Source organism: Aotus nancymaae, unplaced genomic scaffold, assembly GCF_030222135.1.
Source record: "Aotus nancymaae isolate 86718 unplaced genomic scaffold, 86718_ANA_hifiasm-v0.15.2.pri h1tg000001l, whole genome shotgun sequence".
NCBI classification, from domain to species: Eukaryota; Metazoa; Chordata; class Mammalia; order Primates; family Aotidae; genus Aotus; species Aotus nancymaae.
This window is the reverse complement of record NW_026988412.1, coordinates 6,039,460-6,058,741: the sequence shown is the minus strand read 5'-3', so window position 1 is coordinate 6,058,741 and position 19,282 is coordinate 6,039,460. Positions and strand designations below refer to the sequence as shown.

At 45.0% G+C, this 19,282-nt stretch overlaps 1 protein-coding gene across 2 annotated transcripts in view; it reads left to right on the top strand.

The window, feature by feature from the left end:
* Window positions 1-19,282, top strand: part of SLC24A3 (solute carrier family 24 member 3) — a 508,872-nt gene that overhangs the window by 471,185 nt on the left and 18,405 nt on the right. For both annotated transcript variants that reach the window (XM_064375974.1, XM_064375943.1), the window contains exons 13-15: window positions 7,245-7,411; window positions 10,748-10,862; window positions 12,580-12,692. In XM_064375974.1, coding sequence (XP_064232044.1) covers window positions 7,245-7,411; window positions 10,748-10,862; window positions 12,580-12,692 — 395 coding nt within the window. The remainder of the gene's footprint in view (window positions 1-7,244; window positions 7,412-10,747; window positions 10,863-12,579; window positions 12,693-19,282) is intronic.

Here is a 19,282-nt window from a genome sequence, read left to right as displayed (position 1 = left end):
TCTGCAAGAACTTTTGGTATGAAGGCGGAAATGCCCATGACCCACGTGGGCAAGGCAGTTCGGTGCGCAAAAGGAGAGGCACGTCACTCACCTCCACCCATCCCATTGCAGCTGGCCAGGAGAACTGCCTTGCCAAGGCCAGCCCTGGTGACGCCAAGGCCTGAAGAAGCTTTCAGGACCTCGGCCAGGGCAGTGTCCTCCTCTCCCAACTGCTACCTCCAACAAGAACTTGGTTATTCCAGAAACTGTGTCACCCCACCCCACCTGTTATCAGAGCAGGTGGACCAAGCCCAAAGAATTCTGCCTATTTGCTGGACCTTCCAGAAGCTTCTGTTTCAGGGAAGAGTACACTAGTCAAATTCACATTGACTGTCAAGTGCGTGAGGCTAAGTATACATGTGCAGAACCTCTTCGGGATGTTGCAACGTGCAGGATTATCTGAGGAAACGTTGTTTGATCCACTTGAAAGCCCATTGAATGATAGAACATGGTGGAAAGTGTCAGAATCCTGTGTTAATTTCAGATGCAGGGTCTGGCTGTGCTCCGAGGGAGCTTCTTTCTGTGTTCAGTGGACAACAAGTAAAACTTGAACCAGAGCTGCCCCTGTGCCCAGTCAGGGCACTTAAGATGTCAACCTCATGAAGGACTTACCAAATGAATAGAAAATATTCATCCAGATTCCTATACCCCCAGGTCCCTCACCTCCCACCCAAAGGTAAATCATCACTTGTTAGTATATTCATAGAAAAAATGTACACCCGTTCTTTATCCATTTTGCCACCATTGGATATATTTCTTAGCAACCTTTCCCATCAACTAAGACAAAATCATCTTAAGGATTAAATGCCAAAACACTCCTTTCCTCCTCCTTGCAAACTCTTCCATTCATCTCCTATTGCTGCATGACAAAACACCACCACGTTTTGCAGCTCAAAACAATACCAACCTGATTAGCTTACAGTTCTGTAAGTCAGAAGTCCAGCTGGGTTCTCAGTCTCACAGGCCGTAATGAAGACGTAGCCAGGGTACATTCCTCTGCAGAGGCCCTGGGAGAATTCATTACCAGGCACCGGTTCCTTGTGGCTGTACGGCTCCTTGACGGCTGTCAACTGGGGACGTCCCACTCTTCCTAAAAGCCATGGAGCCCCTCCACCTTCACCTGGATGTGTGGAGCCCTTCGCACTATTGTTCCTAATCTGTCTGGCTCCCCTTTTGCTTTTGAGGACTTTTGCAACTAGATCAGGCAGCTGTACAATCTCTCTAAAAGGTAAACTGTGCTATACAATGCAGCAGAGCCACGAGGCTGATAGCTCACGACACTCACAGATCCTGAGAATCTTAGGAGCGCATGTCTAGAATTCCACCTACTCAACCCCTGTTCTCAGAGTCCACTATTGGCTGGCCATAACCAAGCTCCAGTAATGCTTATTTTGCTAAACTCTTTCACTAATTAAAGAAATGGTCGAGCCAGTGGAAGGTCTGCAAGTGGCCAAGTTCTATGTTAGCATCTTGGGAGCCCAGAATCCCCAAGTGCACCCCTTCAGGGGACAATGAAAGATGCTTGTGTGAGACGAGACCAAGTCTGGCCCTGTGCCTGGGCCTCATTAGCGATTGGGACCGACTGCCCCCTTCATATCCCTGGTTCCTTATTTCTCTCCTGGATGAGACCTAACCGTGGGTTTCAAGGTCTTTGAAACTCCTGCTCGCCACCCTCTGCCTCGCTGTCTTCAGGTTGTAGATGACGGAGCCCTCAGATCTTCCAGCCACACCTTCTGGGCTTCTGTGTGTTCAGAGACATGGCTGCTGGCATCTCACCCCCAAGAGATGTTGCACCTGAGGCTCAGGAACCCCACATCCCCTCCCGTGTCCTTCCTGAAGCACAGGCAGAAGAGAGGAGATGATATTGTGCATGGTTGAAGCATCCCGTGGGATCTCCATGTCCTTCAAGGGCCACCAGCTGCCAAGATAGGAAGCAGAATTCCAAGTCCGTCTCTACCAGCCCTTCTCACCTGGGCTTCCTTAATGAAATGCACGTTCTGATTCAGGAAGTTTGGGGTGAGACCCAAGTCTGCATTGCTAATCAAGTACCCCTGACACACTGATGCTGCTGGTCTGTGTGCCACACTTGGAGCAGCAAGGGGTAGAGAGAGACCTAGAGGCACTCGGCGATCTTCCAGTTCTTGTAAGGTGCAGAGCCAGGGCCTGTCTTTGAAAACAGTGGGCTCCCCCAATTACGACTGTCTCTTCCCCTCCACAAGCTGCTAAGAAATCCCAGGCCCGGAATCAGGAACTCTATTTTAAGGCAAGGGGTTGAATGCCCAGCAGGGCCCCTTCCTGGGGCAGGCAGGCCTCAGCTTAGGGGTGAGAAGCCTGAGGGGTGCTTCTGGCCAGCAGAGGGCTTCGAGGAGCCAGGGAGTCAGTCCCAGGAGCCCCAAGATGGGTTCCTATCAAGTTCCTATGGCCTGAAAAAGGTCCGTCCACATGATGAGGACATATTTCCCTCTCATAGTCATCCCGCAAGGCGTGAGTTCCCTGTGCTTCCGGCACCCAGCTGCAGTGTTTTCATCTCTCAGGACTTGACTATAGTGGGTATGATTATCAAGAAAGTAATTATTTAGGAGTACGTGAATACTGTTTGTGACTTTGTATATGTGCCTATATGTACAGTGTGCAATTTATGATTGATAAGGCATATTTATTACCATGCACATGTATACTGTATACACTCAACATATTGTATACATGTATAATATATGCACAGATATTAACATATTTATGTTTCTATATGTATATACCATATTACAGGTTGCATATACATAATATACATATACATATATACATAATATACATATATACATAATATACATAAATACACCAAAATATAAGTATGTTTTTCCAAAGCAAAATCATATTTTTTCTATAGTTTTTTTTTTTTTGAGACAAAGTCTCACTCTGTCACCCAAGCTGGATCTGTCACCCAAGCTGGAGTGCAGTGGCGCAATCTCGGCTCACTACAACCTCTACCTCCTGGGTTCAAGTGATTCTTTTGCCTCAGCCTCCCAAGTAGCTGGGACTACAGGCACATGCCACCATGCCCAGCTAATTTTTGTATTTTTAGTAGAGACGGGGTTTCACTGTGTTGACCAGGCTGGTCTTGAACTCCTGACCTCATGATCCACCCGCCTCGGCCTCCCAAAGTGCTAGGATTACAGGCGTAAGCCACTGCGCCTCGTCAACAAATGTATATATTTAGGTCTAGGTCTAAAATACTGTACAATAACTTTTTCTCTCTCCGATAGAATTCAGCTTTCTTAAAAGCTGACTGAGGAATATAATTTAGAAACAAGTTTTTTTGCTTGTTAAAGCCAAGTCCAACTCAAAGGGATACTATCATGCTTTGGGCCCGGTTCAGGCCCCTGACTTCAGCTCCCAGTTGCTGGCTGACTTTTGTGAAATCGGGTAATCACCAGCACATCAGGTCCATGGGCAGGGAATTTTTTTCCCTAAATTCATTGGTGTACCCCCAGCACCTGCAGCAGTGCCTGGCACAAAATGGCATAAAGGGCATTCAACAACTGTTTATTAAATGAATAAGTGACGAATAAACCTATCCCCCTTGCTGCTCTATTTGGACCCAATGGTAATAGAGCAGAAGATGGAAAAATGTCCAGAAATGCTATTGACTCAAAGAGGAAAGGAAACCACTTTAACCCCTTTATTTAGAAATGGAAAGTAAGGGCTTGGTGCAGTGGCTCATGCCTGTAATCCCAGCACTTTGGCAGGTCAAAGGGGGTGCAGATCACCTGAGGTCAGGAGTTCAAGACCAGCCTGGCCAACATGATGAAACCCCATCTCTACTGAAAATACAAAAATTAGCCGGGTATGGTGGCACACGCCTGTAATCCCAGCTGCTCGGGAGGCTGAGGCAGGAGAATCACTTGAACCTGGGAGGCAGAGGTTGCAGTGAGCCACTGCACTCCAGCCTGGGCAACAGAATGAGACTTTGTCTCAAAGAAAGAAAAAAGAAATGGAAATTAAGACAAGCTAAAATCTTGGTGATCTTTATTTGACTGCCTTTGTTCCTCAAAATCATTTTTTTAAAACACTTGATATTTATACCTTCTATTTGTTATATTTGCTGCATTATCTTTAAATAGATGATTCAGATAATGCTCATTGAATTTCTACTTTTAAGATTATTGTTGTTACAAAGGGGCAATAAGTTAATTAAGCAAATATATCGTTGAAAATGATGTTTTCCAGATGTAACGCCCTCCCAGTGTCCAGTCAGAGAGGTTGAAAACAGCTGATAAAAACTCAAAAGACATTGGCGCCAACTTGTACCTCTTGTAACTTTGTCTAATCAATATCATCTTCCAGCTCTTGCACTCATAAGTTCAGACTTCATTTTTTCTTCCCTCTTTTCTTATTTTCTGAAGAATGTAAAAGAGCCAAATTGAGATCGTCTCTCTTCCTCTTCATGTGTTTCTTTGTAATCTTTGATTGGTTATGTATTTTAAACTAAACGAAGTCTCTATCTCCGTGTGAGGGCGTCAGCCGTATGGAACACCCTTAAGATGATTCTAGGAGTTACACATGGGTAAATGCCTTATCAGCACATTGCAGGATTTAGGAATGTGCAGAATTCCAGGATGTATTTGGGATCCAGATTGCTGGCCATACCCTGGATTCTGCAGCATTTGGAAGCCCCTCTCCAAACAACCGTCAGCCAGTCTTCCTGCTTTACACAGCAAGCGCAGTCCCTATGTTGTCACCATTCACTGACCACCTCCAAATCTGACAGCTAACAAGATTCATAGCAGCTAATAGGAAAATGCTTCTCCTTTCTTAGTATTTTTTGTTTGCCTGCTTTACTCTGTGCTTGCAAATTGGATAGCCTTAGATTCTCAAAAGCAAGTAGTTTTCTTGGGTCTGTCCGATTAGTTTGTTCACAACATGATTACTACTACTGTTATTGATATTTACTGAACACGTGGTACACACCCTGCACTATCCCTGCCTTTCAAAAGCAGGTGGTAAACAAGTGAGAAGACGCCTGTTTCTCGTAGACTTTATTCTAGTTTGAGGGAGACTGAAGGTAAATTAGGAAACAAACAACCCTGACGGTTTAAGGCAGGAAATATTTGCCACGAAGCAAATAAAAATGGGTACGAGAAAAGCAGGAGTGAGATGATGAGAGTTACGTTTAGATGTATTCGAGGGCTCAGTGACATTTGAATGGTGAAGTGGCCTGTAAGACACACCAGGTTCTGCCATGAGAAGATCCAGGCAGAAGGCCTGCAAGGGCAAAGGCCTTGAGGCAGGAAAAGGCTTGGAGTGTCTGAGGACAGAAGGCAAGACAAGACCAGGGAGCATGTGAGCAGGTAGAGTGGCAGGTGGGACAAAATCAGGCAGCGCCTTACAGGCCATGGTGGGAAAACCTGGTTTTACTCTAAGGGCAGTGAAGGCCAATGGAAGGTTCTAGAACAACTGGCTTTTGGAGGCTCTTTCCTCTAGCTACCGGTGGCAAACAGATGGAGGTAGGATAGGCATAGGAGCAGTAGTCCCCCTAGGGAGCGAGGTTGTCATCAGCTGGGCCTTGGGTGAACCTGACCCCAGCAGAGGCCATGGGGATGAGGGGATGGGAATGCCCTGTCAGGTTGCCGGGATTGGCTGTGGGGGATAAAGGAAAGGGAAGAAGCAAGAATGACTCCCAGGATTTTGACTGGAAAAACTTATGAGCTCATGTTGCCCTAGCCCTCTTCCCAATATCATCTCATTTAATTCTCCCAACAACTCTGAGCTCAGTGCTGCTGCATCCACATTTTCACAGAGGAAGAAGCTGAGGCATAGAGAATTTAAATAACTGAGTCTGTCAACGCATAAGCCACAGAGCAGGGACCAGAGTCCAGCACCATCTGATAAGAAACCCCCCTGCCTCCCATGGACACTGTGCCTTGGCCATTTAAGAGAGGCCGGAGGGGCCAGAAATAGTGTCAGATGATTTTTCTATGTAGTTTTAAGAACTATTTGAAGATTGGTGGGATATATGAAACAAATACTACATACTGGTACAAACGTATAAAATACATTTTATTAAACATTTAATTACCGTTCAAATGTTATAAAAAATCCTTCTTAACTCTGGTGGGAATACAAAATGGTTCCATCATTTTGGAAAACTGGCAGTTTCTTATGAAGTTAAATGAACACCCACCCTATGACTCAGCAATGCTCCTGGGTCTCTGTCCAAGAGAGCTGAAACATGCCCACAAAAAGACCTGTAAAACTATGATCATATCACCTGGCTCGTAATACCCTCAAACCATTCACAAATAAGTGCCACCCACGGCCATGTGGATAACAAATCAGCACATTCACAGGATGGAATACTACACAGCAATGAAAAGGAAGGCATCACCACACATGAATGAACCTCACGCACATTATATTGAATAAAAGAAGGTAGGCACTAAAGCATCCTATATGGTTTTATTTATTTGAAGTTGGAGAACAGTTAAAAACAGTTATCCATGGTGGTAGAAGGTGAGGGGTTGACTAGAAAGAGGCACAGGAAACGTTCTGGAAGGTAGAGACACTGTGCATCTGGATTGCATTGAGGAATACATGGAAATACATATGCACGGTTTTTTCTAGAGATGAATGAGCAGTTAATCAGGATAGTGATAATACAGGCCTAAGAAGAGCCTTTAAATCCTCTTGGAAGATTCCGGGGCGCTGACAGACGATGCTGGGAAATGCCACCAGGTGGCGCTGCGTCCGCTGACGCTTTATTACCGGGAGAAAATTTAGTTACCAAGCCACGTGGAAAACAGAAGCCCCGCTGGTGGTCTTCCTAGCTCCCCCGCCCCCATTTCGACCCCCCGACGCCTACACACACTCCACCTCTTTTTTTGTCCTGAGTAGCCTCCTCTCTTTTCCCACCTGGTCATCTGCCAAACCATCCACCAAGCCTGGTATTACTAAGAAGTGATTCACCCTGTCATTTTGGAGACCTAACTAGCAGGTGGGCAGTGGCTAATTTTTTTAAAATTCTGTTTGGTGTTGTATGTCAGGTTTCGTTGGTGATGGAAAGCCATTTGAGTGTTTTAGGAAAAGAGCAATATAATAAAGTTTAATTCTGGGGAAAGCAGTACAGAGGCTTGACAGAGCAGAGAAATAAAGCTAACTGGGGTTCTTTATTTTTTTCTTTTTATTTATTTTGGGCTTTTTCATTTTCCCAGCGGGCAAACTGGAAACAGTAAAATGGGCATTCACGTGGCCACTGAGTTTCGTCTTATACTTCACTGTACCCAACTGCAACAAGCCGCGCTGGGAGAAATGGTTCATGGTGACGTTTGCTTCCTCCACGCTGTGGATCGCAGCCTTCTCCTACATGATGGTGTGGATGGTGAGTGCAGTCGGGACCCTATGGCACTGTTAAATCTCTGTAGAGGAGAAAGAGGGGAATACGAGTCAGGGTTTCAGTCCATCACTGTACCAGTCGGCTGTTGCTACAATAAGCTGCACAACGAACCACTCCTAAACTCGGTAGTTTACAATGGCAGGCATCTATTCTCCTGCTCACAGGTCTTCAGATTGACTGTGGATTGATTAATCTTAGCTGGGACCTTCTATGCAGCTCTGTTTCAGGCTTCAGGGTGGCCATTTTGATTCGGGCAGAGGTGGGGTCCATGTCTACTCCATGTGTCTGCTCATTTTCTCTGGACCAGAGGCTACCTGGGGTATGCTCTTCTCACAGTGCATCATTAGAATGTAAGACAGCACGTGGAAACACGAGATGCCTCCAGGTCTTCACCTGACACTGACTTACCATCACGTCCACCCACATTTTACTGGCCAAGCCCCACATCAGTGGCATGGGGGAAGTGTACCCTACCTGCTCCAGTGGGAAGAACAGTCATGTCACAGGACAAAGGACGTGGAGGAAAGGCACAAAGAATTGGGAAATGATGGTCAATCCCTATCTGAGTCTTAGTTTCTTCAATCAGACAATGAGGCGTTGCATTAGATGATCACTCAAGGGTCCCTTCTGAGGCTAAAATAATGAGTCGGTGATTGACATTGGTTGATTGACATTGACTGACAGCTGATTGACATTGATTCAGTAGCTTTGACATTAACAAAGCCATTTTAGGAAACCCAGCCTTCCAGACTGCATTACCCATTTATGGCTATACTTTTTAACTGGGGAGCAAATCTAAATCATTAGAATTGGACAGAAATTAGAAGGCATGGCCAAATGGTGCAAATTCAATTAGTCTTGCCTTGAGTGTTAGAGAGAATGCAATATAAATGCTGGAGAATTAAACTCAAGAGCTAAAAAAAGAAGGTTCTGCACAAAAGAGGACCTGAAAAAGATATTTTTGTAGGACCAAAAATACCCAGAACAATTTTGTTACGTGGCTAGCAAATTTGTAAGCCTGACACAACTAATTCATAATCATCTCTTCCATGAATATCACAAACATCTTTTTTTAAACCCAAGTTTTACAGCCAGGGAGTTTTCCCGCATTCTACATTCACTGATGTTTTTATTTGACATATACACCAAGTGCCACCTCCTATCTGGGTTTGGGGGACAGTGTTGGCTGTTCCTGACCTCAAGGTGCTACGTGATTTTCTGTGCAGTCCCCTAACTGACCTGACTCATCTGAGGTTCAACCTCCTGTTTGCTTACTTTCCCTCCAGTGGAGGTTCTAAGTCCCCGTCAATGGCCAGTAGTAAGGGAGAAAACCATGAGAAGCTGGAGACCTAGTCCCAGGCCCCTGAGCAGTCTGCTCCCCTGACCTCCAGACCCCGCCACAAACATGATAATGAAAATGATGAGCTGCAGAGTCCTACAGGGACTGAGCTGAGGGTTACAAAGGAGAAACAAGGTTTGGCCAGGATGCCGGTAGCTCCATTTGCTCCGGAGCAACAATATAGAAACAGCGTGTGTTTCTGCAGCTTCCTTTCCTCCGTGGAGACTGGAAGTCAGAAAGCCCTGCGGCCACCCCAGGTTAAATTCTGTTCAGTTCTGCCCAGTATGGAACAGAAATGAGCTGCAGTCTCTGGTTTGAAAGGAGGCAAGGCAGGCATCTCCATGGATTTCACTCACATCCCCCAAGTCTTTGAACAGGGAAGGAGCGATTGTGGCCCTTGGAGTGAAGTCAGGGTTCCGGGTGTAGGTGTCTCTTTGAAGGGCTGGCCCAGAAGGAACTGTGAGAAGAGTGTGCTCCTTACAACATGCGGTTTGCATTTTCTGTAATTTTTGGAAAGTCCGGGAGATCAAGTGGCATCCTAAAATGGCCGAATAGTTTCTACTCAAGCAAGTAACCTTCTCCTTGGGCCCACATGCTGGGAACGTGTCTCTTTTTCCACTCACCTCTTTTTTTGCCACTAGCTCCCTCATCATCTGTCTCATCAACTGCTTTTTTTTTTAAGCATTCTTACATTTGCCTTTTCTAAATTTGCATAAACTTAAACAGTCTAAGTGCAATTTGTTACATGGATATATTGCGTAATGGAAGTGACGAAGTCCTGACTTCAGTGTATCCATGACCCAGATAATGTGCTTCATACCCATTGAGTAATTTCTCATCATGCACCCCACTTCATTCCATGCTGAATTTAAACTGGGGCGGCCTCTGGGCTTTCTGACTCAGTCTCCAGGTGAAAGTGAGACACAGAAACACAACATTTCTGCCCCTGACCTTTCCGAGGCTCCGCTGTCTATCATTCCACACCCCACGTCCAAGTGTACACGTTACGAGCACCCACTTATGAGTGAGAACGTGTACAGTTTGACTTTCTGTGTCTGAGCTGTTTCACTTAAAATAATAGTCCCCAGTTCCATCCGTGTTGCTGCAAAGACGTAATTTCATTCTTTTTGTGGCTGAATAGTGTTCCATGAAGCTATTATGGTGAAGAAGATGTTGACAAGGACAGCGAATTGCTGCCAAGCTTCAAGAAATAGAGGAAAGGAAATGCTAGTTACAGCTTTTCCTGTTCTTTTTTTTAAATTTTATTTATTTATTTATTTATTTTTAGACTGGGTCTCACTCTGCTGCCCAGGCTGGAGTACAGTGGTGCTATCTCAGCCCATCGTAGGCTGAACCTCCTTGGCTCAAGCATCCTCCTGCCTTAGACTCTCAAGGAGCTGGGACCACAGGCATGACCAGCTAATTTTAATTTTTGTAGAGACAAGGTCTCATATGTTGTCCAGCCTCGTCTCGAACTTTTGAACTTAAGCAATCCTCTCACCTTGGCCTCCCAAAGTGGTAGGATTATAGGCACGAGCCACTGCGCCCAGCCTTAGAGTTATGCCTTTTCCGACAAGTATGGCTACTGTCAAATCCAGCCCCTTCGCAATTCTAAATTCCCATTACACATACCCCCTAATATGGATGCTGAAATTCCAAGCAAAGCATCCATCCATTCTGGGAGTTCAGTATTTGAATTCTGTTTCCTGTCTCTCAAACTACCCGCCTCACCTGAAAGGAGCAACTGAAAAGGCCAGTGTTCTGTCGGAAAGCATGGGCCCTGTAACAGCACTGTCCCCTGACCTGCAGCCCTGGCTGGCACCCGTGTAGTGTTCATCGCTTTGTACTGATACAGAAAGCAGACATTGCACCCCACAGAGGCAGCCCAGACTGTAGCCTGTTGTGAGTCTCCATGAGAGGAACCATGGGCAGGTGGGGCTCGAGGTAACCCTCAGCTCACCATCTCTTCCTGCTCCTTCTAGGTCACAATCATCGGTTACACCCTGGGGATTCCCGATGTCATCATGGGGATCACCTTCCTGGCTGCCGGGACCAGCGTGCCTGACTGCATGGCCAGCCTCATTGTGGCTAGACAAGGTGAGACTTCCACTGGCAATGGGAAGGAGGGAGGGAGGAAGGGAGGGAAGGAGGGAGAGAGGGAAGGAAAACAGGAGGGAGAAGAGAAAAGAGAGAGGGAGAAGAGAAGGAAGGAGGGAGGGAGGGAGTGAAGGAAAGAGGGAGGGAAGGAAGGAAGGGAGGAAGGAAAGAAGGAAGGGAAGGAAGGAAGGAAGGAAGGAAAAGAAGAAAGGGAGGAAGGAAAGGAAGGAAAGAAGAGAGGAAGGAAGGAAGGAAAAGAAGGAAGGAAGGAAAGAAGGGAGGAAGGAAGGAAAAGAAGGAAGGAAGAGAAAGAAGGAAGGAAGGAAGGACCTCTCTACCTGAGGGATCCACCTGGCAATTAACAGGATTTGAAAGGAGGGAGGGTGATGCCATGTTGGTTGAAAGTTTTCCTGGGATCAGAAGAACAGAGAAATGATCCAGAAGGTCCTACCCTTGAGGAAAGCAGAGACATTTCCTAGGTAGCACCCACAGTCCCTTCTGGAGGCCGTATTATCATCCTTCCATTATGAAAAGTAGTAGGAAATAAACTAATAGCTAACCTTTACTGAGTAAAGCATCGTAGATGCACGTACCTTATTTGATTTAAACAACAGCTCTGTGAGGTAAGCACAATTATATCCCCATTGTGCGGATAAGAAAACTGAGGCTTAGAGAGGACAGACCCCATCGCTAAGGCTGACCCACCTGCAGTGCCCGCTCAGTGACAGTGGCCAGAGGTCAGTTTTCAGAGTGTGACAGATCCTTCCCAGACGCCCCAGATGTCCAGGCCCCTCCGCAGCACGCATTCTGACACATCTGCCTGATTCATGCTGAAGGTCATTTGTTTCAAACAAATGTGTGGCAGAGCTACAAAACTGATCTCACGGTCCTCACAGAGCTCTACTCATGTCTGCACTCCTGGTCGGTTACTCCAAAGAAGGCCTGGAGACGGTGCAGGAAGTTGGAAGATGACCCAGTGTGCAGGTGTGAGCTTGGGAGTCACTTTCTAGAATGGTTGACCCTATTCCTTTCCACAAGCGTATCTCAGAATCTCTAGAATCCTTCAAACTGTCTGTATTAGAGCATCTGACATTGCTGTAAAGAAATACCTGAGGCTGAGTAATTTATCAGAAAAGAGGTCTAACTGGCTGACGGTTCTGCAGGCTGTGCAGGAAGCGTGGCAGCCTCCGCTCGGCTTCCAGGGAGGTGAACGGGGAGCAGGCATGTCTTACATGGCAGGAGCAAGGAGCGGGGAGGTGCTGCACACGTTTAAACAACCAGATCTCACGAGATCTCACTCACTATCCCAAAGCCAGTACCAATGGGGGATGGTGCTACACCATTCATGAGAAACCACCCCCAGAATCCAATCACCTCCCGCCAAGCCCCACCCCCAACACTGGGAACTACAATCCTGCGTTAGATTTCGTGGGGACACAGATGCAAAGCATATCACTGTATTTGGTTTTCTGAATCACTTATTCAATCAGTGACCATATCTGAAGTAAAGGTCAACCATTCAATAGAATGTGTGTTTCTGTGTTTTGCAATTGGTGTCATCCTTTCACATAGGTGATGGCCTGGAAAAGAAGCACCTATGGGAGCTCGCAAAACTACCCTCTGGCTGTGAGATTGAAGGTTTGGGAGAGTCCCGTGTGGGGTCCCTGCACTCTCCTGGGTTCCCTGCCCTCACCTGAGTGACCTCTTGTCCCTGCAGGGATGGGGGACATGGCCGTGTCCAACTCCATTGGGAGCAACGTGTTTGACATCCTGATCGGCCTCGGTCTCCCCTGGGCTCTGCAGACCCTGGCTGTGGATTACGGATCCTACGTAAGTGGTTTTCTCCAGGACTTCTGAAATCCAGGGCTACGTGGACTCTGTTTTAACAGCCTTGGCCACAGGGTTTTTGTCTCGGGGCAAAAGAGGCTTAGAAATCGTAATACCAAGGGGAAAACAAATTCTCCTTATCAAAGGCCTTCCTAAGTCAGGCTTGCAGGGACATTCAGGACTTTAGAACAGGGGTCAGCAAACTTTTTCTGTCAAGGGGCAAATCCTAAATATTTTAGGCTTTGTGGGCCAGAGGATGCTTATACAGCTCTTCAGCTCTGCTGCTGTAGCAGAAAAACAGCCATAGACAACAAATAACTGAATAGACGTAGCTGTTTCGATACAACTTTGCTAATAGAAACTGAAATTTGAATTTTATATCATTTTATATGGCATGATATATTTACACTTCTTTTGATTTTTGTTCCAACCATTTAAATATGTAAGAAACAATCTTTACTCATGGACTATGCAGAAACAATTGGTGGGCCAAATGTGACACATAGGCCCTAAGTTGCCAACCCCTGCTCTAGTGAACTTGAACTTGCTTCACCTTATTACAGGCTAAGTGATTCATGTCAGAGAGACACTGGAGAGATGCCATCCAGGTTGGCCACTGAAAGGGTGTCACCCACTGGGGGGTCACAGAATTCCAAATAACTCTTCTAAGTGCTGCAACCCAGAGGGTGAGACTTTTGCAATCAGGCTCTTGTGAATTGACTCACCTCAGCCAAATTCACAAGAGTTTGATGTCTAGGATAGAATGTCAACAGGTGGTAGTAACAGATGGTAAGATATACAAGGGCTGTGCAGAAAGCATATGCTTACTTTGGATGATATGTTCTCTATATTCCTGGAGAAATGTCTTATGTGGGAGTTATTTTGGGGCATCCTATGACCATCCTGTAATTCAGTGATTCATCAGGAGTACTCACAGATTCCATTCATGGCTAAGGTTTATTATAGCACAGGATATGAAATAAAAGCAGCTGGAAAGTAAAATGCATCAGGAGAAGCCCAGAGGGGTCACCTGCAGGCCTCCAGTTCCTTCCCTAACAGGTCAAACAGGACATGCTTTCTCCCTAGCAGTGAATATGCATGAGATGTCTCTGTCCAGGGAAGTCCACTGGAGGCTGAAGCTTTTGGGGAGGGCTAGTCAGGTAGGCACATTCCTGCTGCATGAACAGGCATGATGCCTGAATCTCAGAACCCAGCATAGATACCAGGCAGACATTATAAAGTTTGCTAAATGATCCTGACAAGTTGGTACAGCGTGGCCTATTGCTTCTGGTGTACAAACCAATGTCATCAATTGCAACATCCAAAGGGTCACATTCTCAGTGATTGGCCAAAGGTCAATCATGGTTCTGTACTCTCCTGGAGGCATGCAAGGATTAAATAACCAGACCTGCTGAGTCAACAACTTTCGCACAGAAAGTCAAGTCATTGTTTCATTTTTTAGAATAAGCGTTGCTAGCTGCTACATTACCAACAACCCCAAAATTCCACTGGAGTACCCCAACCAGGGTTTGTTTTTTTCACTCAAATTCCACTGCAGATGTTCCCATCCTGGCAGCTCCCATGGGCTCTTCCAAGCAGAAACTCAGGGTTTGTGGCATAGTCTGTCTGGTGATTCTACTATGTTGAAGTCCGTCTCCCATAGCTACACAGAAAGCAGAGCAGGCAAGGGCGTGGAATATTGTGTAGATCATTTTCTGATGAGGCCTGGAAGTAGTATCTGTTCCAAGTGTCCCCGTTCCCTGTCCACGTAACTTACGTGTACCCACCTGGATGCAAGAAGGATCCAGGCAATTAGTTTAGTGTTGTGCCTAGAAGAAGAGGCGCAGATGGCAGTCAACACTCGGAGTCTACACAGTCATACTGTCTGCTTGAGAGGAGAAGCCAAACGAGAAGGATTTGCTGGATAACCTTTTCCTGGGCTGTTGAGTTGCCATTATCTGACGCATCTGCCCAAACAATGGGGTTTATCTCCCAACCAGAGCAACAGGTTGAGCTGCCCCTTCTACCCAAGTTGTGCTGGGCATATTGACCAATCCTGGCTCTTTGAGCTCCTTTTTCAGGACCACATGTGGACCATCTCCCTTTAGTTAACACATCTTTCCTGTACTCAATCTGAGAGCAAATTATCAATTGTTTAAACTCTCTCATTGAAGTTGTCCTGTTGTCACTTTGATTCAGTTTTGCCAGTGCTAAAATAATCTCTTGTGGTTTTTCTCCAGTTGGATTATCTGAACCTTTATTCTTTTTTTCTAATAAAAATAATTCTTATACTTTATAGAAAGTTACAGAAGATTCTGGAGAGGTGCCTACCCAATGGAAATTTTTGTATTAGTGGAAATGTTCTGTAGTTGTATTATCTAATGTCATAGCCACCAGCCACCTGTGACTTAATAGTACTTGATATGTGGCTGGTGCAACTGAGGAACTGAGTTTTTAGATTTTGATTTAATTTTAATTATTTTATTTTATTTTTGAGGTGGAGTTTCGCTCTGTCACCTGGAGTGCAATGGCATGATCTCCGCTCACTGCAACTTCCACCTCGCAGGTTCAAGTGATTCTCCTGCCTCAGCCACCCAAGTAGCTGGGATTACAGACACCTGCCACCACACCCAGCTAATTTTTGTATTTTTAGTAGAGACAGGGTTTCACCTTGTTGGCCAGGCTAATCTTGAACTCCTGACCTCAGGCGATCTGCTTGCTTCGGCCTCCCAAAGTGCTGGGATTACAGGCATGAGCCACCGTGTCTGGCCAATTAGTTTAAATTCATATAGCCACGTGTGGCTTGCAGTTGACTGTTGGACACTGCAGCCCTAGAAGATTAAATGAAAATCACCCAGAGTCTAATCCATAGGTAACTATTGTTACCATTTCAGCACGTTTTTCTTTCTCTAGGTTGCTTTATATAGCTAAGATCATCCTACATAGACAATTTTATACATCGCCTTTTATACTTCCTATTGTATCAAACTTCTTTTTTTAAAATCCCATTGGAAACATCATCTGGGGTCTGATGAACTCATTGGTAGTCCATCTGGTTTATTCCTCAGCTTGTTTAAATTTCCCATTTACCTCTTATCAAAGCTATGAGGAAACAAAAAGCAGACCTATCTGAATTTCCACTGTTTTTTGTCCCTCTGTTGAGGACTAGAAGATAGTGGCCAAAAAATCAGCACCAAAAAGAAGAAAAAAAAAATACCTGGGCTCTAAACAACCTGAAAAATTCATCCCTGAATAGCATATTTTCACCAGGATGACTCTCCAGTGAGGGAGGGACAAGCAGGAGCAGAGAATGAGAAACTTTCAATGTCCTTCAGATCTATGATGTTATTTTTTATTTTATTTGGATTACAGGGAACAATCATAGAAGGTGAAATTAAAAACTTTCAAAACAAAACTAAAACTCACCCCAGAAGCAAACCAGTTTCTCTTACCAACTTTGAAATCTTCTTAAGTAGACGTGGATATCAGACCTGAAATTCCAACTCGATTCGGCACACCATAAATCATTCCCCTAATGATCTCCCCTCCTTTCCTCTCCTCCCGACGTTCTCCCAACACTCTTTAGAGAACAAAATATTAAACATCATTCTTCTATCAGTAATTCCCAGAGCTATGAAAGGATACTGTTTCCAGATCTCAATGTCTACTGACATGGTGACATCATGAAAACAAAAATTCAGGCTTTAGTGCATGTTTGGCCCAAATTCATGTTTTTCATCTGAAGATGACATAATTGGGTCACTCTGGTCATTCTGCTGGAATTGTACAAGAGCCACATTAAGACTTGAAATTGAAGATCTCCTTTATCCTTGAAGTCAAGGGAAAAATGCAGAAGAAATCACTCTGGCTTATTATAATCAATAGCCATGTCACACAAGAGTCCTCTTGGGGGAAACTTGGTTAGGAAGACCCTGGAGAAGAGTGTGTCATGTTGTGTTTCCATCCAAATGCTGCTGTCTCTGTAATCAGTGCAAAAAACAAACAAACAAAAATATCATTTTATTCCAGGGATGCAAACGTTCAATGTAGACCACTCTTTTGAAAGTAGAAATTCAGCAATATAATCAATAAACAGTTTATGAACCCCAGGGAAATCAAGGAGATTACATTTGATATATAGTGTGAGGTAGGGATTCAATTTCATTATTTGGCACATAGATATATAGTTGTTTCAGCACCCTCTGTTGAAAACGAGATTTCATTTTGAGCTTTAAAAATTCAGTGAAAAAATTTCTGGCTAGCTTATTTTTTAGTAATAATCACAACCTAGGAACCACTAGAAAGCCATGATTTGGTTAAAGCTGTGAATGTTGCATTTCATAAGTAATGCTAACTTCCACTATTTGGAAAAGTTTTTATCCTGAGTCAAGACTAAAATGTAAATGAACAAGAAACAGGGACAGATCAACCTGGCAAACTGAATCAGGGGAGTGAGAGTCATAAATAAGCCCCAGATCCTAGTGGCATGCTTTAATGATCTGCTTTCTCCTTAGTCTACTCAAGTAGTTTGCTCCCCTTCCTTGAGAGAGGGCATTCAGTGAGGGAAGAATCCCCAGGAACAGAAGAACCCCAAATGCTCCCCACATCCTAAATCCTCTAATCCTTCTGAGCTCTGCCCAAATACAGCCTCACACTGCACATAATCTCTTTTCCATGTCCCTGTTGTCCCACCCACTTTCCTCCTTGATCCACAGTTATTTACCACATCTCTCTCTCCTGAGAGTCTGAGTCTAAGATCTCATCCACTTCATGTCTGCCATCCACACTGCACCGATTTCCATCTTACACATAGCAGGACATTTTATTTGTTTAAATAGAGAATAAATTTTATTTTTTCAATTGCACCAGCAAGCAATCTCTTTGTACATCAGTTGCTCCTGAGATCTTTGCCATGTGTCAGCCCAGTTAAATAATTTATATTAATGATGGTGATCCTGAGTCATTCAAGCAAAAGTTAAGTTATATCTCATATCCTCTAGAATAAGCATCAAGTATATGATCTATTTCACAGTGAAATATTTCATCAAAAACAGTTAAGAAACTAGCCTATAGAGAGGTAGGCTTTAATTTTCCAGAAACATTTGTTTGTACAGACTATGCCTCTTTAACTAATAATCTTAAACCAAAATAGTAACAGTATTTGGCCCAACCAAACTATGCCTTTTGGTTTGCTTGGAAGCTGGGAGTCCCAGAAAATGGCTCTCTGAACCTAGACTACCTTACAGAGTGGGTTACAAGGGCCCCCACCAGGAGCTTCTTTCTTTCTCTAACTTTCAGGTGTCACTATAGATATTGAACTGGGATTTTCCAAACCTGGACCAGGTGTCACATCTGGGTTCAGCAGTTCTCATCAAAGTGCTTACTTTTACTCCTTGGTCTGAGTCTCCACTAGACATGTGACCTCCCTGAGGGCAGCAGGAAGCGTGCTCATCTTATGCATTCATTATTTCCTCTGTGCCTTACACAGTGCCTGGCACTTGGAACATGCTCCACAAATATTTGTTGGATGGGTGGATGGACGGATGGATGGAGAGATGGATGGATGGATGGATGGTTAGAGGGATGGGTGGAGAGATGGATGAATTGATGGATAGATGGAGAGATGGATGGGTGGATGGATGGATGGATGGATGGATGGATGGTTAGAGAGATGGATGGATGGATGGATGGAGAGATGGATGGATGGATGGATGAATGGATGGATGGATGGAGAGATGGAGGGATGGATGAATGGATGGATGGATGGATGGATAGATGGAGAGATGGATGGGTGGATGGATGGATGGATGGATAGATGGAGAGATGGATGGATGGGTGGATGGATGGATGGATGGATGGATGGATGGATGGATCCTAACTTTCAGCATCACTTCCCCTGGAGAGGAACATGTGTGAGCAGAGAAGAATAAAGCAGTAGGGTAACTTGAGAAGAGAGCAGACAGGCAAGCACAGGAGCAATAAAATAGCTAGCATTCACTGAGCACCTACTCTGCACCAGGCACTGTAGGGACATCGTATTCACATGGTCTCATCTAATCCTTTCAACGCCTATATAAGGAAAGGATTATTCTTTCAACCAGGGCTTATGCATTCACTATATTCCAGGAACTTGGCAAGGCAATAGGATTCAGAAATGAACAAGGTAAACTAGACCTTCCCTCTTAGAGTATACATTGAGTGGGAGAGGATAGACAGTACCTACATGAACAAATGCATGAATGCACTAACTTCAGAGGACAGAAGAATTATGAAGATTATAAGATGAAGTGATGTTTTAGAGTGAGGTGCAGGTGTCACTGGGTATTTATTGGACAGAAGATTAAGTTCTGTTTGGAGTCAGGAACGACAAGGGCCTGCCATAGGAAGAGAGGGGTGTGTGGAGAGCAGGGCAGCATTCTGAGAAGGAACTGTACTTGCAAAGGCATCGAGGCAGGATGTGTCCTAGAACAGGAGGCAGGCTGGGCAGGGGTAGTGTGGAGTGAGGTGGGCAGGGATCATATTGAGCCACCAAGACTGGGCACAGGTCCCAGGTTTCATCCTAAATGCAATATAGTTCTTACCTCAATTCTGCA